At 44.4% G+C, this 27,436-nt stretch overlaps 4 protein-coding genes across 4 annotated transcripts; 3 read left to right on the plus strand and 1 right to left on the minus strand.

Annotated features, from left to right (window-relative positions):
- Window positions 1-474: 474 nt before the first annotated feature.
- LOC137149526 (olfactory receptor 11A1-like) lies at window positions 475-2,965 on the plus strand. The gene is made up of 2 exons (XM_067543018.1): window positions 475-482; window positions 2,017-2,965. Exons 1-2 carry the CDS (start codon window positions 475-477, stop codon window positions 2,963-2,965), a joined length of 957 nt encoding a protein of 318 aa, XP_067399119.1.
- Window positions 2,966-12,910: 9,945 nt separating this feature from the next.
- LOC137149527 (olfactory receptor 6N1-like) lies at window positions 12,911-13,891 on the plus strand. Its single transcript, XM_067543019.1, has one exon. The coding sequence runs from the start codon at window positions 12,911-12,913 to the stop codon at window positions 13,889-13,891; it is 981 nt and encodes a 326-aa protein (XP_067399120.1).
- A 3,676-nt stretch (window positions 13,892-17,567) lies between these two features.
- Window positions 17,568-18,404, plus strand: LOC137149528 (olfactory receptor 11L1-like). The gene is made up of 2 exons (XM_067543020.1): window positions 17,568-17,818; window positions 17,999-18,404. Exons 1-2 carry the CDS (start codon window positions 17,568-17,570, stop codon window positions 18,402-18,404), a joined length of 657 nt encoding a protein of 218 aa, XP_067399121.1.
- Window positions 18,405-24,951: 6,547 nt separating this feature from the next.
- Window positions 24,952-25,890, minus strand: LOC137149529 (olfactory receptor 13A1-like). Its single transcript, XM_067543021.1, has one exon. It carries the CDS (start codon window positions 25,888-25,890, stop codon window positions 24,952-24,954), a length of 939 nt encoding a protein of 312 aa, XP_067399122.1.
- Window positions 25,891-27,436: the final 1,546 nt, after the last annotated feature.

The raw sequence follows: 27,436 nt of genomic DNA on the forward strand, positions 1-27,436 counted from the left end.
TACTTTTTGTCAATATTCTGCTGATCACCTTCAAGTGTGATTTTGAAATGAGTCTCCATTACCTTTTACCATTCTTCCTTGCTCATACCTCTACTTTTCCTATCCTATTTATTAGAATATGGAGTTCCCTCTTTAATGAGTTCAGCCCTGTGGGAAGTCTCTGCCCCATGCCACTGTCATCAGTTTTGGTGTGACACTATTTTAACAAACAACAGTGGTAATTTCACTATTCAGATAATCTTAAGTGTTTGCCTTCAGGAGGCTCAAGGGAGATCCCAACCGTAGAGTTGGCTGTGAGGCTGCCTTCCCCAATAAAGGATGCAAGAAACCAGAGGAGCAGACGTTTAGGGTTTGTGTGATGCAGACAGACATGCTGGGCAGCAGGAGAGAGACCCATCACCACAGCAACGTGCTGACATTTCCCAGGGACTGAGAGGACGAGATTGACTGTGAGACGAGATTCCTGCACCGCCGATGGAGCTGTGCCTGCTTCATGCTGACATTTAAAGGTGAGTGCTACCAGTCTCAGGGCAAATCCTGAATCCCCTACTCTGACGCAGTCTTTAAACTGGAAGACCCTCCTCTTGGGCAGCGTCTTCACTCACTGGGAGCTTTGCCTGAGTAAGTCCTTTAGGACCTCACATGATTTATTGCTAGAGACATTGATGAAAGGCAAAGGAGATCTGTCTACCTCCACTCAACTATCAATCTCTCTAATAAACCCTCCTGTCATCCTTCTATCTCCTAATGTCTATCCTTCCATCCAGCTTCTTACACAATGTGTCTATTTGTCTTTTTATCTATCCCTCCACTGATAAACATACCTGTCACATACCTCCCTTTCACATACCTCCATCTCTCTCTCCTCTTAGACATCTGTTTCTCTCTCTGTTGAGGCCCTTACACATCTATCTACCTAGCTCCTCAGACCTCGGTCTATTCCCGTAAACACCCCTGCACCTATCACTCTATCCGCATGTCTCTCAATCTCCTGCTGTCTGCCCGCCTTCCTCTTCTGAACAGCTCAATGCTTTCTCAGATAAATTTTCCCTCAGTTTCTCAGCCACCCATCCAGATCATCCTACAGGGCAGATTCCTATGCAACTTCCCAGCCCAGCCCTGGGAGATTTTATGTATCTTCTGTTGAGCATATTCTGCATGGATTTTGGAGGGAGTGGATGACCCTCTGCATTACTTGGGAGGTTCTGGGCTCTACACAGGACAGGGGTGGACATTAGAAATGCAGTGGCTGGTGATGGGAAATCCTTACCGATGAAGAAGTAGTAGCAGCAGTGGGACAAACTTTCTCTGACCACTTTATGCTCCATCTCAGTTTTCAAGGGGAAGAATAGTCCAATGGTTAGGGCACTAGCTTGTCATTTGGTTTCTAGACTTGGTTTCTTTCCTCTGCTCTATGACAACCTCCCTGTATAGGTTTAAGAAAAAGAATCTGGGCCAGATTTTTAAAGGAATGTAGGTGCCTAGTGGAATTTTCAAAAGCACCTCGCTTCTTTACACACATTTAGAGCAATGGGTTTTAGTTGCTTGGATGCCATTGAAAATCCCAGTAGGCATTGAAATACCTTTAAATATCTGGCCATGGATGCTTTTCTGGAATATATATTTTAGCCCTGTACAAGTAACTGAGCTCAGTGCAGGACTAACTTGGGAAATTATTTGCGTGTTTTGTAGTGGACGTTAGACTAGATGATTTTATGTTCCCTTTTCCCCTCTAAACCAATGCCTTGGTGAATTACAGCAGTTGAGAAGAGGTGTAGAAAAGTGATGAATTCACTGTGTTGTTGCTCTTTTGCTGGGATGGTGGGGAATCTCTAACCCTACCTCTGTGTATCCTCTGGATGAGATGCAGTTCCTCATTTGAGACAAAATATATACCCTGATCTTAGTCGGCACACTGAATTTGTAAGGAATCAAACAGTGGGAAACCACAGTATCGTACAGCAGACTCCTTAACAGACTATTATTTTTCTCAATCACTAGTTGCATCCCATGGAGAATGGAGAAAGGCGAATGGGAAAATCAAACGTCCCTCACAGAATTCATCCTACTGGGATTTGGGGATCTTCCTGGACTGCAAATTCTTTTCTTCTTGCTGTTTCTCATGATCTACATAGTCACCATGGCTGCCAACACACTCATTGTTGTGTTAGTTGTGGCAGATCGGCACCTGCACACCCCCATGTACTTCTTCCTGGGGAACTTGTCCTGTGTGGAAATCTGCTACTCCTCCACCATCCTGCCCAGGATGCTGGCCAGTTTCCTGACTGGGGACAGAACTGTTTCTGTTACCGGTTGCATGGTGCAGTTTTGTTGGTTTGGTGTCCTGTTGACTGTGGAGTGTTACCTGCTAGCTTCAATGTCCTATGATCGCTATTTAGCGATATGTAAACCGCTGCACTATGCGACACTCATGAATGTCAGGCTGTGTATTCAGTTAGCAGCTGGATCTTGGCTAAGTTCATTCATCATTCTTACTATAATAACATGTTTGGTGTCGCAATTAGCTTTCTGTGGCCCTAATGAAATTGATCATTTCTTTTGTGATCTCACCCAAATGATTAACCTCTCCTGCAGTGACACCAGAGTGGTTAACCTGGCGACCCTCTTATTCTCTTCCACCAACATTGTTCTCCCATTTCTTTTGACCCTGGCATCTTATGTTTATATCATCTCCACCATCCTGAGAATCCCTTCCACCACTGGCAAGCAAAAAGCCTTTTCCACCTGTTCCTCCCACCTTATCGTGGTTACAGTTTACTATGGGACCCTAATAGCTATCTACATGTTACCAAACACCGGTGCACTCAGAGTACTTAACAAATTTTTTTCTGTCCTTTACACTATCTTGACACCCCTGATCAATCCCCTCATATACAGCCTGAGAAACAAAGTCACCAAGGAAGCCCTGAGGAGAGCTTTTCACAAATGTAGGGTTTTCCCATAAATTCTGAGAAATTCACTGAAACGGGAAGAAAGCAATTCCCTAATCCTAGAATCATAGGTCTGGATGGGACCTGGAGAGGTCATCTAGTCCAGTCCCCTGCACTCATGGCAGGCCTAAGTAATATCTAGACCATCCCTGACAGGTGTTTTTCTAACCTGCTCTCAAAAATCTCCAGTGATGGAGATTCCACAACCTCCCCAGGGCAATTTATTACAGTGATTAACCACTCTGACAGTTAATCAGAAAGGAAACATCTTAGTAGTTCCAGTTCCTATCAATCAAAGCATCTTGAGTTATAGGAAAAGGTTACTGAGGCTGCTTTCGAGTTGTATCTCCCTTTCAGTTGTATTTATTTAGATAAAATGTGACAGATCCTGTATGTTGTCACAGGTGCCACTGATTTTGATGGAGAGATGCAACTTGAACCAGACGATGATCTGCCCCAAAATATATATATTTTTTAAAAAACCCATCCTGGGTTCCAACCATATCGGTGGAAATGAAAAACACAGCCAAGTATATGATGGGAAATCAACATATTATTTATTTTTGTTCCCAGTATATGCAAATCTCTGTAATGCTTGTTGCCAAGGGTTCTTCATTTACAAGGAGAAAGCAGAGAATTGGGGAACATGTATAACCCTCGCGTGAACATGAGAAATGTTCAAAGGTGGCGTTTGGCAGTTAGGCTCCAACCCTCCTGGGATTTGATTCCTTTTTTTCTTAACCTGCCTGCCTATATATTTATAGATTGTTCACATTAAGCCTCAGCTGACTTTCAGAGTTTTCAGAGATATAAGAAGCAAATCCAATGTCTAATAAAATCATAGGAATGCTTCTCATTGACCTCAATGGGCTCTGCATGAGGCTATTCACACTGTGTGTTTCATCACCTTTCCTACATAAAAACAAATGAACTAAAAAAATCACCCCATGTCCTCACCAGGGACTTTTGAGTATTAAGTGGTCATAAAATGTGGTGATTTGTTGTTGTTTTCCTCTTCTATTTTTTAAAGTAATTCTTCAAACGTTTACTGAACATTCTAGTCTGTCTTTACTAGATACCATATTCATTGTTCCAATCTTACAAAAATGTTCTGAATGTCTCAAATTAACCAAAAACAGGGAACTCTTTAGAAGAGGTGAAGGATGAATACTTTCATGTATCTTTTAATTCACAATTAGAAGATTTCAAATCTTTTAAAAAATATTCAGGATTTAAAAAAAAAAAAACCCTGGAATTCCTCAGTTTGAAAAATGCTGGTTTTAAAGGAGATCTGTATGTCCTGACTAATCATCCAGCATGTGAAATGTCTTCAGAAATCACCTTTTCCTGCAGAAAATCAAAACAGCTCCCAAATGAGCAACCAGCCCAATAAAAAGACAGTTATGTATTAAGTTAGAAATCATAGAAGATAAGGTTTGGAAGGGACCTCAGGAGGTCATCTAATCCAACCCCTGCTCAAAGCAGGACCAGACCCAACTAAATCAATAAACAATGGGTTGGTTTTTTTCCTTCTTTCTTTTTTTCCCCATGTATTTTTTAAAATAATATTCCTAAGTCTTTTGACTTTGTGAGAAGCCTATTCCATTGGGAATCGCCTGTCATCTGTGTTCCTTGCATTCTCCATTCTTCTTTGGGAAAATATCCCAAATTGCTCACAAGCCCAGTGCTCCAATACTTGAGCTCTGGAGACTTTAGGTGACACCACATAACTTCTACAGTGGGACAGGACTTGAAATCACAAGACCTGTGTTCTGTTATTCATTCTAACCTCAGGTACGGATCTCCCCAAGCCATTGGGCCTCTCTTTTCCTAACCCCTCTTTTGTCTATTTCACTCGTAAATTTTGCGAGCAGGGTCTTTCTCTCCCTACGTGTCTGTGTGTAGCACCAAGTGCAATGGGGACCCCATCTCTCTTTGATTCCTTAAGGAGCCACCGTACTTAAATTATAACACTGATTGTGTTTATGGTGATTTCTTCGGGGGTTGCCCTGGATATTATTATAAAATATAAAATGATTCCCCCCCCATCCCATTGCCCATACCAAATTCCCACTCCTCAAAAGAGGAATTGAATACAATCTAAAAAATCAAAAATAAAAACTTGAATCCAAAGCAGAGGGGTTTGCCCCCCAAAAAGGGGAAAAGAGCCAGAGACTGAATTAAATCTACAAGGGACTTTGCTATTCCTGTTGATTTTATGTTGAAGGTGCCCAGATACTGTGACACGTATTGACATTTTTGAATGTTAATAGACAGAGTGTTCCACAATGCCAATCCTGATCACTCTGGCCATCCATTTGAACCCCACTGCTATGCAGACACCTACCCCTCCCTCTTTAAAGTCCTGGGAAGTTTTGAAATTCCACTTCCTGTCTGGTTGATGTGAAGAGAGCTCGCATTTCATCTTCCCAGCTGACCATGATGTCTCCACACACCATACATTCTCCGATTTGGAGCACACCGGAGCTGCTGGACCTGATCAGTATTTGGGGAGAGTCTGCCGTGTAGTCCCAGCTCTGCTCAAGCCAAAGGAACTTTGATACCTATGGCCGGATTTCTCGGGTCATGGCAGAGAAGGGCTCTAAGTGGGACATGCTGCAGTGCCGAGCGAAAATCAAGGAGCCGCGGCAAAGCTACCAGAAGGCCAGGGAGGAAAACAGTTGCTCCGGTGTAGAGCCAATGAGCAGCCACTTCTACAAAGAGCTGGAAGCCATCCTCAACGGCAACCCCACATCAACCCCCAAGATGCCCGTGGACACTTCCGCCGACCCAGGACACCAGACATCGGACTCAACTTCAGTGAAGAAAGTGTTGACGAGGAAGTGGACTTGGAGGATCACCCACAGCCTGGGACCAGTTCCCTTGTGAGGTTGGGAGTCAGGAGCTGTTCTTGACCCCAGAAGGTTGCAGCTAGCCCCAGCCCTTCAGCTCAGGCACTCAGGGTGCAGGAGAGGGGAGCTCTGGTAAATGTTTAGAAGCTGATGTTGCTTGTGTACAAGAGGCATGGGGGTCCTTAGCTTGGCTAAAACATAAAGGTTGTTAAAGGGATAGAAATGCACAAGAGAAGCTGTGCTTTCCCATTCCCTTGCACATCTCGGTAGTGGAGCTGAGATGCATGTTAATGCACGCCGAGATTTCACGGGTATCCTCCGGTGAGAGCTCTAGGAAGCATTCCTGGAGGTACTCTCCAATTCTCTGCCTCAGATTCCTTGGCAGAGCAGCTCTGTTCCTTCCCACGTTGCAGGACACTTTCCCACGCCAATCAGCAATCGCTTGTGTAGGGACCAAAACAGCTCACAGGCATGCAGCATAGGGACCCAGTTTGAAGTTACTGCATGGAGGAGATGAATCCTAGCATCCTTGCTAACTCTCAGGAGTGAGATATCGGCTTCTATGGCCTTCGCCTGTGGAGAATGGTGGCAGAATTTGAATTTTTTCCCCTATGTACCTGCTTTAATGGCCCAAGCAACCACCCACCCACTCAGAACCCAGAACCTTGACCCAACTTCTGTTTGTTGTGTCTTGTGCTTCCACAGATGTGACCATCACAGCTAAAGGCCCCTACACGAATGGACTGCCTCCAGCTAGTAAGGAAGTGACTCCAGAGAAGCAGGGAGGAGAGGTTCCAGGAACTCCTCCTGTCCTCTGAGGTGGCCAAAAGAGAGAAAAGGACATGGAGACAATCAATGTCCAAATCTGAAAAGATGGAGAGACAGGAATGGAAGGAGAATCAGGAGCGGGTTGTGGCCAGCCATGAACACATGATCAAGGCCATGGAGGCGTGAACAGAGCTGCTAAAGACAATAGTCTCATTGCAGACACAGACCTGGTCTACACTGGTGGTGAAATTCGGTGGCTGTTGACTGAAGAACCTCAAGCGACATAGAGTAGTTTGAGTATCTCCTATCTACTTCCTAACATCTACATAGTGCGGCATCCCCACTCTGCTGCGCTGATGGGGAATGCCCTCCTGTTGACGCAGCATTGATCTTTTTCTGGGGGTGGATTAGTGGCGTCGACTTCCGGATCGATTGAGAGGGTCTCCATGGCTGCTCAATCGATCCCTAAGAATCAATCCGGCCGTGCTGACAGTGCTGACATGAGTGAAGACATACCCACAGTTCATGGATGCACCCCCCAGCAGTTGGAACAGAACTGCTGTCCCTGCACTCTACCAACTCATTCCTACCAAACTCCCGGACTGTCTTGTTACCCCTTACATTCCACCCCTTTAGAAAGCTATAAGAACTACTGCTGGAATTACGTGCAGCTGTCATAGCTGGCACTGGCCCCTACTACTTTCTCCCCTCCAGGAGCTTTTTTTTTGTGAACTGTTTTGTGTTTAATAATAAAAGCAAGCTCTGAAACCAATAAACACTTTTAATTTCTGTGTTGCACATGGTATTTTCACCTGCCACTGACACACAGGTCAAGCTGGATAACAATTATAGAATGGCATAGCGCTGTTTAAAAAAAAACCTTATGGGCGCTCATTCTCCAAATGAGCCCACAATGGTTCCCTGATCCAGATGGTCCCCCACTGTGCCCCTTTAATACCCCTAATGTCCAGCTGTTCATATGCAGATGCAAGGTGTTCCACTGAGGGGCAAACTTTTGACCCTTAGCTTCACATACTTTATGGAGCACAGAGCAGGCGGCTATAACCATGGGAATATTGTCCTCATTTAGGTCCAGCCTGTCATAGAGGCACTTCCAGCCCACCTTTTACTTGCAAAATGCACATTCAACAATCATTCAGCACCTTCTCAGCCTGTTTTTGAAGTGCTCCTTGCTGCTGTCCAGGTTGCCTGTGTAAGGCTTCATGAGTCTTGGCATTATTGGGTAGGCTGGGTCTCCCAGGATCACTGTTGGCATCTCAATATCCCCAAGTGGAATCCTTTAGTTTGGAAAGAAAGTCCCTGCTTGTACATTCCCTTATAGGCCAGTGTTCCTGACAATACGTGCGTCATGCATCTTTCCTGACCAACCAATACTGATGTCAGTGAAACGCCCATGGTGCTTCAGAAGCACTTGCAGTACCATAGAGAAGTACCCTTCCTATTGATGTATTCCATCACGAGATGATTCATAGCCAGAATTGGGATGTGAATGCCATCTATTTCCCTGCCACAGTTAGGGAATCCCATCACCACGAAGCCATCCACTATTTCGCACACATTGCCCAGAGTCACAGTCCTTCACAGCAAAACGTGATTAATGGCCCTGCACACTTGCAATAATACAACTCCAACGGTGGACTTGCCAACTCCAAACTGATTAGAAACTGACTGGTAGCAGTCTGGAGTTACCAGTATCCACACAGCAGTAGCCACGCGCTTCTCCACTGAGAGAGCAGATCTCATTCTGGTATCTTTGTGCCGCCTGGCAGGGGCCAAACTCCACACAGAGTTCCATGAAGGTGGCTTTGTGCATTCAAAAGTTCTGTAGCCATTGCTCGTCATCCCAGACCTGCATAACGAGCCGATCCCACCACTCAGTGTTTGTCTCACACGCCTAGAAGTGGCAGTTCACGGTATGTAGATGCTCCATGAATGAAAACAGTAATGCAGTGCTGTTCGTCTGCATGTCATTCAGTACGTCAGGCTCTTAGGATTGCTCTTCCGATTCGGAGTTCACGATATACTTCGTGACCAGCCGCAATGTGTTCAGAACACTGAAAGCAGCAGTGGAGAGCAGTGCAGGATCCATCTTTTCAGATCGTGATGGTGGACGGGCAGGAAACGGGTGACCATTGAAAAAATGGTACGAATCGCGGTCAGCAACACAATGAAAGATAGGACAAAAATGCAATGCATCATGGCATGTGGAGCCAGCACCCATGCTGCTACACGCTCCTCTCCCCCTTCCCATAATTCCTAGTGGCAAAAGGTGGCAAGTTGCACTACTGCATCAAGTGTGGACGAACTTTGACTGTAATTGCAGCGCTTTTTGCTCGCCAATGTAACTACTGTCGGGAAACCATTCTAATGTAAACAAACAAAGAGATCAAGATGGCCCTGAGGTGAGCCCTCCAGAAATGTAAGGTGTTCTGAATGGTTCATTGATATGGTAATAAATCAGTGCTCATAAAGGAACTTGGTGAACCAAGTCCTTGTCAGTCAAAGCACCCTGAGTTATAGCAAGAAGATACTCAGGATGTTTTTACATTTTTACCCTGTTTTCAGTTGCATTTACTTAGGTAAATTCAGCAGATCCTCAGCAGGTGCAAATTACAATAGTTACCTTGGTTGTTATTCCATTCGTTATCTCAGTCTTTCTAACCCTGGCAGTCCATGGTTCTCCTACGTCAATGAGACACAGGAAGAGTGGGAAAAATGAGTCGTCGTGGTGTGTATGAGTGAGCCTTTTTTTAACCTTGTTTTTATTAGTTTTATTTAAAATATAAACACATAATGAAACGAAACATACAGAAATCCATAAATGAGATGGAAATAGCATATAAATAACAAAATGCAATGTTCATTGTTTTGAAAACCTGGAACAAACCAGCCAACCAACCAACCAATATCCTGAACCCTCAGAGATCATCCAAGCATCGTCTATTAAAATGACTAACCAGATAAATATGTCAGAACATAAGCTATGACTGTCTGAGACCAGTATATACTAAACTGCAAAAGTATGCAAGAGTTTCATGTGTAATCAGACATCTTCATATTTTGTCCAAGTGTTTCTATTAGACAAAGTCATTTCTTTTCCATTAATGCATTCCCAGGGACTTCACTAAGCCAGATATAGACCCACAGTCTTTTGCAGGAACACTGAATATGGTATTCCAGAAAATATGTATTTTTGACAGATATAGAGCATATGTGAAAGGTGGGCATGATGCTGGTGGACCTCCAACGATCGCTGTGTATTGGTCACCCAGCCTTGAACCAACATTCTAGAGTCCAGTAGCACATCTTTAATATCCTGTTCCAGAAGAATTTCAAGGATAAAGAACTTGAAATATCTTTCACATTGAGTCAGATACCTCTTAGGTATTTTTTGTGATTGTAAAGCTAAATTCCTTTCCCAACTCTTTTTTTGAGACTGAGTTTGAGAGGGCAATCCAAAACATTAATACCCCGATAAGTCATTCCTACAAAGTGACTTTTGTTTCCATATTTCATTTGGCCTTCTCATAATTCATTTAACTTCTCTGCAGTGGCCTTCTCTTCCTTTAACTTCTTGGTCACCTAGAGTCCCCACTGCTCATTTGGTAGGCTTCCTGCTTCCAACCTACTTCAAAATAGATATATTCTTTGTTTATTCGATCTTCAGTAAGTTGCTTCTCAAATTCTGTAATGTCCTCTCTTATGGTTCATTTACACTGAACCTGCCACTGTTTGTGCTATGCCCTTCTATTCTTACTAGGACTGGACTTCCAAATTTTAAAGGATGCCTTTTTCCCTCTAATGACTTCCAATACTTGTCTGTATAGCCAGGGTGGCATTCTTTTGCTCCATTTCTTTTCCTTTTTGATTTGGTATACACATTGAGTCTGACCCTTGATTGTGAAGTTTTTAAATGGTCTCTACTCTGCATGAAGGACACTTGCATTTTATTATTTTGCAGCCTCTCGAACCTTCCTTCCCATTTCACAATCAGTGTGGCCATCCTGGGCATGTGGTCAGTAGTATATTCCCTCTGCTATGCCCTTATCATCGAAGGATGGAATTTCTATTCATAGAGGGTCTGTGGTACAGTTTGATCCATTTAAGATATTTACCTTATTCAACTCTATGCTTTTTAAAACATATGAAGCCACTCCCCCACCAGTGCAACCTACTCGGTCAGCCCTGTATATTCTATACTGTGGCATGAATGTGTCTCATTGATTAGCCTCAGTTCTCCAGATTTCAACCAATAACATGATGCCTGTTATATCAACATCCTCATTTAATCTCAGGCACTCTTTTTCATCAATCTCAGTATTTAGACTCTGAGCTTTTGTGTATAAGCACTGGTACATTTTGTCAATATTCAGCTGATCACCTTCAAGTGTAATTTTGAAATGGATCTCCATTACCTTTTACAGTTCTTCCCTAGCTCATACCTCTACTTTTCCTATCCTCTTTACTAGGATATAGAGTTCCCTCTTTAATAAATTCTTCCCTATGGGACGTCAGCTTTGGTGTGACACTATTTTAATAAACAGTGGTAATTTCCCTATGCAGGTAATTTTAAGTGATTGCCTACAAGAGGCTCAAGGGAGATCTCAACTGTAGAATTGGCTGTGAGGCTGCCTTCCCCAAAAAGGATGCAAGAAATCAGAGGCGGAGACATTAAGTCATCCTGGACAGCAGGAGAGAGACCCATCGACACAGCAACGTGCTGACATCTTCCCAGGAATTGAGAGGACAAGACTGACTGTGAGACGAAATCCCTGCACCGTTGATGGAGCCGTGCCTGCTTCACGCTGACAATTAAAGGTGAGTGCTACCAGTCTCAGGGCAAATCCTGAACCCGTTATTCTGACTCAGCCCTTAAACTGGAAGACCCTCCTCTTGGGCAGTGTCTTCACTCACTGGGAGCTTTGCCTGAGTAAGGCCTTTAGAACCTCAGCATGATTTATTGCTAGAGACATTGATGAAATGCAAAGGAGATCTGTCTACCTCCACTCAACTATCAATCTCTCTAATAAACCCTCCTGTCATCCTTCTATCTCCTAATGCCTATCCTTCCATCAAGCTTCTTACACAATGTGTCTATCTGTCTTATTATCTATCCCTCCACTGAGCCCCTTTCACATCCCTCCATCTCTATCTCTTCTTAGACATCTATCTCTTTCTCTATTGAGTCCCTTACACATCGATCCACCTAGCTCCTTAGACCTCTGTCTATTCCCATAAACACCCCTACATCTATCACCTTACACATTGTGCCATCTGCATGTCTTTCAATCTCCTGCTGTCTGCCCGCCTCCCTCTTCTGGACAGATCATTACTTTCTCAGGTAAATTTTCCCTCAGTTTCTCAGCCGCCCATCCAGATCATCCTACAGTGCAGATTCCTATGCATCTTCCCAGCCCAGTCTTGTGAGATGTCATGTATCTTCTATTGAGTATCTTCTGCATGGATTTCAGAGGGAGTGGATGACCCTCTGCATTACTTGGGAGGTTCTGGGCTCTACACAGGACAGGGGTGGACATTAGAAATGCAGTGGCTGGTGACGGGAAATCCTTACCGATGAAGAAGTAGTAGCAGCAGTGGGACAAACTTTCTCTGACCACTTTATGCTCCATCTCAGTTTTCAGGTGGAAGAATAGTCCAATGGTTAGGGCACTAGCTTGTCATTTGGTTTCTAGACTTGGTTTCTTTCTTCTGCTCTATGACAGCCTCCCTGTATAGGTTTAAGGAAAAGAATCTGGGCCAGATTTTTAAAGGAATGTAGGTGCCTAGTGGAATTTTCAAAAGCACCTCGCTTCTTTACACACATTTAGAGCAATGAGTTTTGGTTGCCTGGATGCTTTTGAAAATCCCACTAGGCACCTAAATAACTTTAAATATCTGGCCATGGATGCTTTTATGGGGTATACATTTTAGCCCTATACAAGTAACTGAGCTCAGTGCAGGGCTAACTGGAGAAATTGTTTGTGTGTTTTGTAGTGGACATTAGACTAGATGATTTTATGTTCCCTTTTCTCCTCTAAAGCTATGAATGGGTGAAGTAAAGCAGTTGAGAAGAGGTGTAGAAAAGTGATGAATTCACTGTGTTGTTGCTCTTTTGTTTAGATGGTGGGGAATCTCTAACCCTATCTCTGTGTATCCTCTGGGTGAGATGCAGTTCATCAGTTGAGACAGAATATACCCTGATCTTAGTCGGCACACTGAATCTGTAAAGAATCAAACGGTGGGAAACCACAGTATCGTACAGCAAACTCCTTAACTAATCATGACTTTTTCTCAATCCCTAGTTGTATCACGTGGGGAATGGAGAAAGACAAAAATCAAACGTCCGTCACAGAATTCATCCTACTGGGATTCGGGAATCTTCCTGGACTGCAAATTCTTCTCTTCTCGCTGTTTCTCGTGATCTATATAGTCACCATGGCTGCCAACATGCTCATCGTAACGTTAGTTGTGGCTGATCAGCACCTTCACACCCCCATGTACTTCTTTCTGGGGAACTTGTCCTGCTTGGAGATCTGCTACTCCTCAACTATCCTGCCCAGGATGCTGGCCAGTTTCCTGACTGGGGACAGGAGCATTTCCGTTAGCCAATGCATCATACAGTTTTACTGCTTTGCTGTGCTACTGACCACTGAGTGTTACCTTCTAGCTCTCATGTCTTATGACCGTTACTTAGCAATATGTAAACCTCTGCACTATGTCACCCATATGAAACACACATTCTGTGTCCAGCTAGCAGCTGGATCTTGGATAAGTTCCTTCATACTTATTACCATATTAATATCTTTGGTGTCACAATTAGCCTTCTGCGGCCCTGATGAAATTGATCATTTTTTCTGTGATCTCACCCCAGTGATTAAACTCTCCTGCAGCGACACAAGTTTGGTTTCCCTGGTGACCCTCATATTTTCCTGCATAGATACTGTTCCCCCATTTCTTTTGACCTTGACATCTTATGTTTATATCATCTCCACCATCCTGAGAATCCCTTCCACCACTGGCAGGCAAAAAGCATTTTCCACCTGTTCCTCTCATCTTATTGTGGTTACAATTTTCTATGGGACCTTAATGACTGTCTACATATTACCAAACACCGGTGCCCTGAGAGCCCCAAACAAAGTCTTTTCTGTCTTTTACACTGTCTTCACACCCCTAATCAATCCCCTCATATACAGCCTGAGAAACAAAGAGGTCAAGGATGCCCTGAGGAGAGCTCTCCAGAAATGGAGGGTGTTTGATATGGCAATAAATCTATTCACTGCTCAGAAAGGACCCATCTAGGTGGCCGAAGTCCTTATCAATCAAAGCATCCTGAGTTATCGCAAGATACTCAGGATTTTTTACATTTGCATCTCCCATTCAGTTGTGTTTATTTAGGTAAATTGGGCAGTTTTTCAGCGGGTGAAAATTGGTGTAGTTGCATTGGTTGTTATTCTCTATGTTATCTCATGGTATGTCCACACTGACGGTGGGAAAGTCGCCACCATCAGATTGACCTTTCTGGATCGATTGAGTGGTCAGTGAAGAGCCGCTCAATCGATAACGGAAGTCGACACAGTAAAACCACCCCCTCAAGTGGCGTAGCGCTGCGTCGATGGGAACCGACGGCGCTGTGCAGTGAAGGTGTTGCGCAGAACGGAAGTACAGCAGTCAACGGGAGTTACACCAGCTACTCTGCATAGTTTGCGTAACTCACCTCAACTGCCGCCGAATTCTGGGGTAAGTGTAGACCAGGCCTCAGTCTCTGACTCTGTCAGCTGGTCATTGTCTTATTCCAATGAGAAATTGGAATTGTGGGGAAAGTATGTAGCCAAGGTGTCAATGGGAGAGCCTCTTTAAGCTTTATTTTTATTTGTTTCATAAAAAATATAAATACATAATGAAACAAAACATACCTAAATACATGCAAGAGGTGGAAACACCATATAAAGAACAAAATTCAGTGTTCATTATTTGGAAAATCTAGAAACACAAACAAGCACACAAATACTCTGAACATGCAGGGTCATCATCTACTAAAGCGACCACATAGATAACTATGTGAGAACGTAACATATGAGTATCGGAAACCAATATATACTAAACTGCAAAAGTATGCAAGAGTTTCATGTGTGATCAGACATCTTCATATTTTTCCAAGCGTTTCTACTAAACAGAGTAGTTTTTTTTCCATTAATTGCATCATAGAGAGTTCAAGAAGCCAGTCTGTGTAGGAGGGAGGAATTGCAGCCTTTCTCTAAATAACCCTTTTGGCCACTAAAAATAATTCCTGCAATCCATATGTTAATATTAACTGGTAATACCATCTGATCCAACACCCCTAAAATACACTAGCTTGGAGAGAGAAAGATAGTGACCCACAGTTTTTTGCAAGAACACTGAATATGGTGTTCCAGAAAATGTGCATTTTTGACAGGTTTAGAGGATTTGTGAAAGGCGAGCATGGGGCTGGTGGCACCTCCAGTGATCACTGTGGTATTGGCCATCCAGCCTTGAACAAATGTTCTAGAATCCAGTATTACCTCTTGTTCTAGAAGAACTGCAAGGATAAAGAACTTGAAGTATCTTTCACATTGAGTCAGATTCCTCCCAGGTATCTTTTGTGATTGTAAGGCTCAATTCTTTTCCCCCTTTTTTCTTTGAGACTGAGATTGAGAGGGTAATTCAAAGCTTTAAGACCTCTATAAATCATTCCTACAAAATGACTTTTGTTTCCGTATTTCTTAACATGCTCTTCTAAAGGTGAAAGAGTAAAACAGACCAATTGTCCTGTATACTTGTATGAATCCTTGCACTTAGCCACTGAAAGAAGGAACTGTAAGACAGCGGTGGGTGATATTTGTTGCTTATGTAATCAAATGAGGCCAGTCTATTACATTGTACTCTATCTTTAATTTTTGTGAAAACGTTTTCTATCCAAATTGTTTTAAGCATGGTGTTGGCCTTGACCCTCAGGCACTGGTTATCTTGTAGTGGTATGAGAAGGGAAGTAGTAAACCCAGATACTGTGATCATCAACTGTGTGCAGTTCTGGTCTCCCATGTTTAAAAACGATTAATTCAAACTGAAACAGGTGCAGAAAAGGGCGACTAGGCTGATCTGTGGAATGGAAAACCTGTCTTAGGAGACTCAAAGACCTTGGCTTGTTTAGCCTAGCCAAAAGGAGGCCGAGGGGAGATATGATTGCTCTCTATAAATACATCAGAGGGATAAATACCAGAGAGGGAGAGGAATTATTTAAATTCAGCACCACTGTGGACAGAAGAACTAATAGATATAAACTGGCCATCAGGAAGCTTAGACTTGAAATTAGATGCATGTTTCTAATCACCAGAGGAGTGAAGTTCTGGAATAGCCTTCCAAGGGGAGCAGTGGGGACAAAAAACCTAGCTGGCTTCAAGACTGAGCTTGATAAGTTTATGGAGGGGATGGTCTGATGGGACAGACTAATTTGGCAATTGACTGATCTTTGACTACCAGCGGTATATATGCCCAATAGCCTGTGATGGGATGTTAGATGAGGTGGTTCTGAATTACTACAGATAATTCTTTCTTGGGTGTCTGGCTGGTGAGTCTTGCTCACATGCTCAGGGTTTAGCTGATCACCATATTTGGGGTCAGGAAGGAATTTTCCCCCAGGGCAGATTGGAAGAGGCCCTGGGGGGTTTTCACCTTCCTCTGCAGCATGGGGCAAGGGTCACTTACTGAAGGATTCTCTGTACCTTGAAGTTTTTCAACCATGATTTGAGGACTTCAATAACTCAATCATAGGTAAGGGGGTCTATTACAGGAGTGGGTGGGTGGGGTTCTGTGGCCTGCGTTGTGCAGGAGGTCCTGCTAGATGATCATAATGGTCCCTTCTGACCTTAAAATCTATGAGTCTGTGAGGACTAATGGGTGTTTTCCCTGAATCAGGATTTCAGGATCTTTGTCTTTTCTTGCCAGAATCTTGCTTACCAAAAGGAGATATCCATCCTCCCTTCTCAGTCACTGAGAGTCAGGGACCTCAGTGCAGCTCAGGACACGTTCATGGCTGATGGAAAATCCACGCAGAATAGGAAAGAGCGGCCTCATCCCTCTGCTGGGCACACAGTTTGCTTGTGCATTTCCTGCTCTGCTTTCGCTGCTCTCCCCTTGATCCAGCTCATCACTGCCCTTAAGATTGCTGAGCTGAGACATGGTACAATGTACTCCCATTCCCCCAGCTAGTGGATACGGCAAAGGGAGAAAGGCAGTTCCCACATAAGGATGGAGGGATTGGAGGTCCATGGAACCCCAGCCCTAATGGGACAGAGGCAAAAGCGATAAAAACCAGGTGCTACCCTCTTTATTCCCCACTCTGGGCTCGCAAAAGGATTAGTGAGGAGCATGGCATGTGAGCCACAAACCCTCTTTGCTGGGCTCTGGAGAACAAGGGGCCTGATGAGAACATGGGATGGAGGAATGACCACTTTCCAGAACTCAAGGTGGATGGGGCACATGCAGGGGAACGGCACCTTTCTCTCTGAAACGCCTTTGGAAATGTCCCCCATGTATGTTATTACATAATTGTTGTCTTAAGTCTCCTTCAGGCTTGTCTATAGCGTCAGCTTCTGGCCACTCACAGGGACAACATACAAGACAAGAAGAAACTATGGTCTGATGCGTTATAGTTTGTTATCATCCAATTTCCTTACCAAGTATTTAATCTCTCAGTTACTTAGTCCTGGAAAAGTCGGGCGGGAGACTCAGTTTGCTTCTTGACCATTTGAAGGTTAACGGGTTGAATATTGATTCTAGGTATTCTGGTTTATTTGTGTATTGTTATTACTTTTATCTATTGAGGTTGTTCATGGAATGGAGGAAAGGAATGGGGAAATCGGACATCCGTCAGCAAATTCATCTTCCTGGGATTTGGGAATCTCTCTGAACTGCACGTTCTCCTCTTCTGCTTTTTCTAGTGATCTACCTTGTGACCATGGCCGGGAACACCCTCATCATTGTGATAGTTGTGGCTGATCAACATCTTCACACCCCCATGTACTTCTTCCTGGGGAACTTGTCCTGCCTGGAGACCTGCTACTCCTCCACCATTATGCCCAGGCTGCTGGCCATTCTCCTGACTGGGGACAGAACCGTTTCTGTGAATGGCTGCATCACGCACCTTTATCGTTCTGGTTTCCTGGCAGCTACAGAATGTTACCTCCTAGCAGTGATGTCTTATGATTGGTATCTAGCGATATGAAAGTCACTGCACTATGACTTCCGCATGAATAGTAGGAACTGTCTCTGGCTGGCGGCTGGGTCTTGGAGCAGTGGATTTATGGGCAGCACAATAATGACATTTTGGGTGTCACAATTAACTTTCTGTGGCTCTTATGAAATTGACCATTTCTTTTGTGACTTCAGCCCAGTGATTCAACTCTCCTGCCGTGACACCCGCCTGACCACACTAGTGACCCTTATACTTTCTTCCATCGAAACCTTGACACCATTTCTGTTAACCCTGATGTCCTATGTTTGCATCATAGTCACCATTCTGAGAATCCCTTCCACCAAGGGGAGACAAAAAGCCTTTTCCACCTGCTCCTCACACCTCGCCATGGTTACCATGTTTTATGGGACTATAATTATTGTCTATGTGATGCCCAAAAACAGGATGCTTAGAGAGCTGAACAAAGTGCTCTCTGTCTTCTACACCATCCTGACTCCCCTGGCCAATCCCCTTATCTACAGCCTGAGAAACAAAGAGATCAAGGAGGCCCTGAGAAAAGCTCTCAGTAAATTTATGGGGCCAAATTCTCTGCAGGTGTAAAGTGATTGGTCTCTGTAAAAGTCAAAGGAGCTATGCTGGTTAAACCAACTGATGGCTGGTCCACAGTGATCACAAAATGTCAGCTGGGCTTCATTAAATAAGGATTAATCCATATGTTATAAATAGTCTGACTGGGATGCATCCAGGTTGACCAGCACTCAAACCATCCGGCACTATCATCGGAGAATGTCAGAATGTACTGAGTTCCTGGACAGCTTCATTGCCTTTAGGGCAGCTGCTTGCTTCTCTGCTCACCTGTGGGGTGTGTGGGGTGATTTATGAGGGCAGTGGGAGTCTCTGGGGTGTGGAAGAGTCTAAATAATGAGCCAAACCAGGTGGAGAAATTAGACAAAGGTTTCTAACCATCAGAGGAATGAAGTTCTGGAAGAGCTTTACAAGGGACGCAGAAGGGACAAAAAACCTAGCTGGCTTCAAGATTGAGCTTGATAAGTTTATGGAGGGGATGGTATGATGGGACAGCCTGATTTGGCAATTGACTTATCTTTGACTACTAGTAGTAAATATGCCCAATGGCCTGTGATGGGATGTTAGATTTGGTGGGTTCTGATTTGGTGGGTTACTACAGAGAATTCTTTCTTGGGTGTCTAGCTGGTGAGTCCTGCCCACATCTGATCACTATATTTGGGGTTGGAAAGGAAATTTCCCCCAGGGCAAATTGGCAGAGGCCCTGGGGGATTTTCACCTTCCTTTGAAGCATGGAGCATGCGTCACTTGCTGGTGGATTCTCTAAACCTTGAAGTCTTTCAACCATGATTTGAGGACTTCAATAACTCAGTCATAGGTCAGGGGTCTATTGCTGGAGTGATTGGGTGAAGTTCTGTAGCCTGTGTTATGCAGAAGGTCAGACTAAATGATCTGTGATATATCAAGGGCAGCAGGAGAGTCTTGAAGGGAGGTATATCAGCCCCAGGATGATCAGGGCTTTATTCCCTGCAGCCTAATTGGAGTCATGAGGGGGCAGTTAGGAGCCAGCTGAGGCCAATTAGGGATCAGCCAGGTGCTCCATAAAAGGGCTCCGCCCCAAACACACAGTGCACAAGTTGGAGGGAGCAGAGGTGCTGTGCTGTGCTGTGCTGTGCTGTGCTGTGCTGTGCTGTGCTGTGCTGTGCTGTGCTGTGCTGTGCTGTGCTGTGCTGTGCTGTGCTGTGCTGTGCTGTGCTGTGCTGTGCTGTGCTGTGCTGTGCTGTGCTGTGCTGTGCTGTGCTGTGCTGTGCTGTGCTGTGCTGTGCTGTGCTGTGCTGTGCTGTGCTAGGCAGCAGACTGAAGTAGTGGAGGAACCCCGAAAGGAGGTACTGAGCCCAGCAAGGGGCAGCAAGAACATAGGGCCTGAGAGGCCAGAAGGACTGAGGGGGGAAAGTAGCCCAGGGGAAGAGGCTGCAGCTCAAACAATAAAGAGCCAGGAGTATACCGCTGTGGTTCATAGGGCCCCTGGGCTGGGACCTGGAGGAGCGGGTGGGCCCGGGTCCCTACCTCCCTTCCCCAAGATGGGGAAGATGGGGTGATGGGCACTTTCCTGGCCCCCAACAGGAGCAAAGCACGAGATCCACTAGAGGGGAGCCGGCCATTGGCCACAGATCATAATGATCCCTTTTAACCTTAAAGTCTATGAGAATCTGAAATGAAGTAGATAAATCTGACCAAGATTGCAACAGACAAGATCTATTCCTGGGCTGAAGAAGGTAAACTATATAACTCAGTGAAAAGACCTGGGCTTAGTACACACTTACCAGGAAATTTGGCATCATTCGACGGGAGTTATGCAAGCTACGCAGAGTAGCTTGTGTAACTGCTGTTGACTTCCTACCTTCCCTTTAGTGTGCCATATCCACTGCGCTGCACCAATGGGAAATGTGTTCCCTGCAATGCAGCGCTATGCCTTTTGAGGAGGTGGTTTAATTAAATCCACTTCCAGATCGATTGAGCAGGTCTTCACTGCTGCTCAATCAACCCGGCAAGATCAATCTAAAGGTGGCAAATTTGCTGCCGTCAGTATGTTCATACCCCTGATCATTGACCTGTCCATGGTGATTCTCTATGTAGCATTTCAATATTTTGACCCATATTTCCCTTATAATGAAACAAAAAACAAATAAAAGCATCTCGCTATTTGTTGTCTGTCTGTCTTTCTCTTTTTTTTCAGTGGATGCACTCTCCCATTATCTGCAGGCATGTGCATTCATTTTCAAACAGTTATAGTGGCAACAGAGAAGTCAACACTGACCAAAGGTCACCAAGGAAAACAAGATGACATGCACAATTCGAACATAATATCTTCCCTCTATTCTGTAAATAGCAATGCACCAGCTCAAGACAGAATCTACTTCAGCAAGCATTTAGCAGATGGCATGTGGGTTTGGCTCCCCCACTCCAGGAAGGATGTAGACAAATTGGAGAGAGTCCAGCGGAGAGCAATGAAATGATTAGGGGGCTGGAGCACATGACTTATGAGGAGAGGATGAGGGAGCTAGGCTTGTTTAGTCTGCAGAAGAGAAGAGTGAGGGGGGTTTGATAGTGGCCTTAAACATTGGTAGAAAACACTAAATGGGTTAGGAGCAAACAGTCAGCTCCATTTTCTACAATGGAGTTACCCTCGATTTACCCCAGGGAGAGTGAGAGGAGAATCATCCCCACTGATTACTTTAAATTAGGTCATAGTTCCCAACGGGATTACAGTCACAGCTATTTAATACTCAAAGTTTTCTTTGATTCAAAGGCTACAGCTACCCTGACGGCAGCAAAGTGGCCACTGTCAGATCGATTTCTCTGGATTGACTGAGCGGTCAGTGAAGACCCTCTCAATCAATCCAGAAATCGGCGTACTAAGACCACCTTCGTAAGTGGCGTAGCGCTGCGCCCATGGGAACGTAGTTCCTGTCAGCGCAGTGCAGTAAAGATGGCAAGCAGAACAGAAGCGCAGACGTGGACTGGAGTTACGCAAATTTTTTGCGTACTTTGTGTAACTCCCATTGACTGTCACCGAATATCGGAGGTAAGTGTAGACAGGGTCTAAGTAACGGCAACACATCTGTGTTCAAGTCTACATAACATATAAAAAGCTTTTTATAAAACTCATTATATGTGAAGGCAAAAGAGTTAGAGGGAGACAACTCATTCAAAATCTTCTCAAATAAACTCGATGGAGTGAAAAATGAATTAACTACTCTTTCTTTCTTTCTTTCTTTCTTTCTTTCCCTTTTATGTAATTTCTTAATTTTATTTTCCAAAAATCTGTAATGTATATGAAGTTTGGAAATATTTTATTTTTCTACTCAGAGAAATGAATGCCTGTAGGGTGGGATTCACAAAGGTACTTTGGTCCCTGAACTTCAGACTTAGGTGGTAAATCTGGTTTTAGGCACCTATGTCCCAGTTTTAGACTCCAAAACTGTTATCCACAAAACTCCTGCCAAGCCCTGTAGGAGTCCAAATTCACATTGTGCCTGAGTTTTCCAGGCCACAGTTTCCTTCATGCCTACTTTTCCGCCTGTGGGCACATGCACTGTGGACACCTAAGACCTAGAGTGACGCAAAAACCAGCGAAGATTGGCATTCAATCACCTATCCTGCAAGTGGGGCCTGATAAGGTACTTGTGTTTAGAGGCTGCCTACCACACTGAGTCCCATTCAGAAAAACAGCAACCAGAGATGGTGGCATGTGCCTTACGCTCAGTGCTGAGCACACTCAGCTGGGATGGGGAGGAGACCCAGCTTCAATTCCCTCTTTAAAGCACTTGGCTGGATTCTCAAATGCACCTCGGTGACCAACTCCCATTGAAATAAACGAGTTTTGGGAGTCCAGATGCTTTTTCAAAATCCCACAGGATGCCTAAATACCTTTACAAATCTGTCCCTGTGCGCCTAAATAGGTTAAATAATCTGGCCATAAGTGATTTAAGAGTCTCATCAACTTTCAGCAGTACCTGAGCTCTTACGTCACTTGCACGCTTCTGAAACTTTTCACCCTAAAGCCCACTTGAATTCAATTCGGCCCCCGCTCTAATGATCTCCTTCTAAAATTGTCAGATAACTGCAAAAAGCAAATGCAGCCCTAAGCTAGGCCTCCTTGTGTCCCACCATGTCTGTAGGCATCAACTAAGGAGTCCCTGCTCCTTGTCTCAAAGATCTATCTGTATCAGAACACAAACTGATGCCAGCAAGCCAGAAAGTGGAAGAGGTTCCCTGAGTGCATCGATGGTTTAAATATTACAGCTGAGATTTTCATAGAATCAGAGAAGATGAGGGTTGGAAGGGACGTCAGGAGGTCAGCTAGTCCAATCCCCTGCTCAAAGCAGGACCAACCCCAACTAAATCATCCCAACCAGGGCCTTTTGTCAAGCGAGGCCTTAAAAACATCTAAACATGGAGAATCCACCACCTCCCTAGGTAACCCGTTCCAGTGCTTCACCACCCTCCTAGGGAAAATCTTTTTCCTAATATCCAATCTAGACCTCCCCCACTGCAACTTGAGACCATTGCTCCTTGTTCTGTCATCTGCCACCATTGAGAACAGCCTAGCTCCATCCTCCCTGGAACCCCCTTCAGGTAGCTAAAGGCTCCTATCAAATCCCCCTTCATTCTTCTCTTCTGCAGACTAAACAAGCCCAGTTCCCTCAGCCTCTCCTCATAAGTCATGTGCTCCAGCCCCCAAATTATTTTCGTTGCCCTCTGATGGACTCTCTCCAATTTTCATCCATCCTTCCTGTGGTGGGGGGCCTAAAACTGGACACAAAACTGGCAGAGGACAGAACAAGGATCAATGGTCTCCAGTTGCAGTGGCGGAGGTCTGTGACTGTAATAATCAGTTAAAAGCCCTACTTCATTATGTCCTCATTAAAATAATCTCCGTTAGCAACACTAAAAAGAAATCTCTTTGACTGGCCGTGCAGCACCCATGGCTCTATAGGGATTTACAGGAGGACACACAGGTTGTTATAACTTCTTGTGTCTTAATCAGCACTCTGAGAAACGTTCCGTTCCACTGAGACCTGGGCACTGTCTGGAGATCTGACACACTTCTCGAGATATTAAGGGTCAGCAGCGGAAACAAAGTTACTCGTCGTATGAATAGGTCCCATGACAGGCCATTAGAATGGAAACGTTGTTGGGAAATGCAGGTCTCGGCGGCAGGCCCACTGGGACTGATTAGGAAAGAAAGTTGGAGGCATGGATTAAAGTGAGACAAAGGAAAGGGAGGGTTTGTTCCCATGTCAAGTAGGTGCCTCATGTGTAAAGGGAAAGGGGTCACGCCAGTTATGGCAGCTGCTGTGAAAGGCGATCCTTCATTCATAAATTTCACCAAATCCCCTCATCGGGATTGGAAAATCCCAACCTTCGTTCCAGTGGGCAAGATCCCTGGCTGGCACAAATCAGCCTTCGCGCCAGTGCAGTCAGTGGGGTCATATCCCCAGCTGGTGTAAATCAGCTGTAGCTACATTGGAGCCAATGGGCCAAACACCAGCTAATATCAACCAGGCATAGCGACATTGGAGTAAATGATCCAGAGTCCCAGCTGGTGTAAATTAGCTGTAGCTACATTGGAGTGAATGGGTCAAATCCCCAGCTGGTGTAAATGAACCATAGATCCACTGGAGTCAGTGATCTACTCAGCTGATGTAAATGGGAAAAGTCATGGATTCCTAGATTCCAAGGCCAGAAGGGACTGTTAGATCATCTAGTCTGAGCTCCTCTTTAACACAGGCCATTCAACGTCACCCAAGTGTCCCTGTGCTGAGACTTTACTTAGACTAAAACTTGACAGTTCTCAGGAGACTTTAATGCTTCCCGGGGTACCCAGGGCAATGGAGCACTTCTCTGCCACCTGCCCTGAGCGTGTCTCTGCCAGCTGGGGGTCAGCTCCCTGACTCCACCAACCACGGGCAACACAAGCCACTCCTCTCTCAGCCTACCCAGGCTCTGCTGTCCTCTGCAGGCCAGCTATAAAAACCTTCCAAGCATCTCCCAGCCACTGGTGCACTGTGCTTGTGCCATATTCATGGGTTCCTTGCTTCCAAATGAAAACACTGCAGCTTCCTCGTTACACCTTATCTCAATCCCTCTGATGAAAACACAGAGCTGAGATGTGTTGATAGTGAACACAAATAAACATTTATTTACCAAAGCATAGAGATGTGACACCAAGCAGAAATATTGGAAACACACAGTTACATATAAAATAAAGTCACAACCCACTTTCTAGACCCTAGACTTACTTAACAAGACACTCTCATCAGATAGATAGATAGATAGATAGATAGATAGTGGGAGTGTATTGGGACAGATGGAAAAATTGATAGATGGATAGATAGATAGATAGATAGATGTTCAATGTTGTTGTAGATGAGAGACAAAGTGGGTGAAGACCAATTTCTGTTAGTGAGAAGGACAAGCTTTTGAGCTACACGGAGCTGGAGATGATCTCTATAGAGCTTAGAAGCTTGTATCTCTCACCAGCAGAAGTTGGTCCAATAAAAGAGTTTACCTCACCCACCTTGTCTCTCAGACAGATAACTAGATAGATGGATAGATGTTATTGTCTTTGAAAAATCCCAAGTCTACTTATCAGTTTCCTGAGGGCCTCTTTGACCTCCTTGTTTCTTAGAGAGTATATGATAGGGTTGAGGAATGGAGTTATAACCGAATATAGGACAGTGGTCACTTTCTCTCTGTCCAGAGAGTAGGCAGAGGAGGGTTGGAGGTAAGTGTAAATGACTGTGGAGAAGTACAAACTGACCACTATGAGGTGGGAGGAGCAGGTGGAGAAGGCTTTCTTCTTGCCTTCTGTGGAGTGGATTTTCAGGATAGTTCTTAGGATGAAGTAATAGGACATTACAGTGATTGCACAGCCCCCCATCCCGAAGAAGGTATCAGCCAGAAAAGTCATGATTTCGTTGAGGCTGGTGTCTGAACAGGAGAGTTTTAACACAGGTGGCAATTCACAGAAGAAATGGTTGATGACGTTCGAGCCGCAGAAGGACAGCTGGAGCACAAGTCCTGTATGGACGGCAGAATTGACCAGCCCGACTGTCCATATGCCAGCGATTAACCCAACACAAACCCCCTTCCTCATGATGAGGGTGTAATGCAAAGGGTGGCAGATAGCAGCATAGCGGTCGAAAGCCATGGCAGCAAGGACCAGAATTTCACTTGCCAGAGTCCAGGTGAAGAGACAGATCTGTGCAATGCAACCCAAGAAGGCAATGGTCTTCTTGTGCTCCAGAAGGTTGTGCAACATTTTGGGGATGGACACTGAGATGGATAAAATGTTTATCAAGGACAAGTTGATGAGCAAGAAATACATAGGGGTGTAGAGGCAGCTGCTGGCAGTAACCGTGAGGATGAGGAGGATGTTTCCAGCTAGTGCTGCCACGTAGATGAAGGTGAATACCATAAAGAGGAACATCTGGTGTTCAGGGCGGCTGGACAGACCTACCAAGATGAATTCTGTGACAGAGGATTGGTTCTTCATTCCTGAATCTCCACTATTCCTCTTCTGTCAACATAAATCAATTCGGTCAGTTACTCCGACTTAGGCTATGTCTACACTTACCTCGGAGATTCGGCGGCAGTCGACCGGAGTTACGCAAAGTACGCAAAATACTTGCATAACTCCCCTCGGCTGCTGTGCTTCTCTTCTGCGCACCGTCTTCACTGCACTGCACCGACGGGAACCGCGATCCCATCCATGCAATGCTACGCCACTTGAGAAGGTGGTCTTAGTCCGTCGACTTCTGGATTGACAGAGCGGGTCTTCACTGACCGCTCAGTCAATCCAGATAATGACTTTGCCGCCATCAGTGTAGACATAGCCTAAGTGTAGCTCCAAGTCAGTGGCCCAGAAGGCCATGGAAAGATATTGATCTGCACTAGCTGCGGATCTAGTCCATGGACTCCAATGAAGCAATGTCTGTTTACACCAGCTGGGCATCTGGCTAACTGATTTCAATTTAGATACACCAATTCAGACCTGCTGGGCATCTGACTCAGTGACTCTGAAGGACTGAGTGTAAGTTAAAAGTAACTCCAGTGAAATGAATGGAGTTGCACTAGTTTGAAATCAGCAGAGGGGAGACGAGAATAAGGCACATTACACTGCAAATTTTAAACGTAGCCACATCACAACGAAGGGACTAGAGCAGGTGTAAAGTAGCATCTAATAGATTCCAAATCCAACAGGGAGTTCTGTGGTCATATAGTCTGACCTCCTGGATAACAAAGGTGAAGTGATAGAACTCCCCCAAAATAATTCCTATAGCAAAACTTTTAGGGGGAAAAAGATCTTGATTTAAAATTTATCAGCGATGGAGAATCCACCCTGACCCTTGTTAAATTGTTCGTATGGTTAATTATCTTTATGGTAAAATCTTTTCTCCTTTTTTTCCGTCACTGTCTGTTTTCAACCAGTGACCTCTGTCCACTTCGGTGTGGAGTAATTAATGATTTACACCTGGATGATTAAGAGTGAAAAGCAGGCCCCATGTAATTGAGAAGGGTGTATAACAATATTTATTCTAAATAAATCACTTATTAAAGCTAGAGATAGAAGTTAGAATTCTTGAGGGAGTCTAAGGAGTAAGGCACCAAATCCCATTGACAAGAAATCCCAGTCAGTACAAATTGACTCCTGTCTTCTCCTCTGATCTATCTCTCTCTCTCTCTGTCTATCTATCTATCATTTATTTTATTAAAAATGGGTCTGAATAAGTAGTTGTGCAGATTTCCAATAGTGCACAATTTGGCTCTCTCTGTTTGAAGATGAATTAACTATTTAAAAATAATTTCAAAATAATAGAGCTCCACCATATTTAAGTAACATCAGACAAGCAAAAACAAACCAGTATAAATAATTTGTAACAATTATACCATGTCTTTAGATATAACCTCAATATAGATAGTACATGAAAGTCATGCAGAGACATCTAGATAGATTGAAAAATGTCAAAACCGTAGACAGATAGACAGACAGATAGATAGAAGTTGAAAGTCTGCTGTCATTAGTTTACTAGAAGAAAGAA

Source organism: Emydura macquarii, unplaced genomic scaffold (assembly GCF_026122565.2).
Source record: "Emydura macquarii macquarii isolate MOO-44397 ecotype Brisbane River unplaced genomic scaffold, CSIRO-AGI_Emac_v2 contig_762, whole genome shotgun sequence".
NCBI classification, from domain to species: domain Eukaryota; kingdom Metazoa; phylum Chordata; order Testudines; family Chelidae; genus Emydura; species Emydura macquarii.

Excerpts from the sequence above, each read along its gene's own strand:
- LOC137149528 (XM_067543020.1), top strand. The coding sequence starts at position 17,568 with ATGGCCGGGAACACCCTCATCATTGTGATAGTTGTGGCTGATCAACAT. Across the intron at positions 17,819-17,998 it reads GCAGTGATGTCTTATGATTG|CCCAGTGATTCAACTCTCCT; the intron begins GTATCTAGCGAT and ends TTGTGACTTCAG.
- LOC137149527 (XM_067543019.1), top strand. The coding sequence starts at position 12,911 with ATGGAGAAAGACAAAAATCAAACGTCCGTCACAGAATTCATCCTACTG.
- LOC137149529 (XM_067543021.1), bottom strand. The coding sequence starts at position 25,890 with ATGAAGAACCAATCCTCTGTCACAGAATTCATCTTGGTAGGTCTGTCC.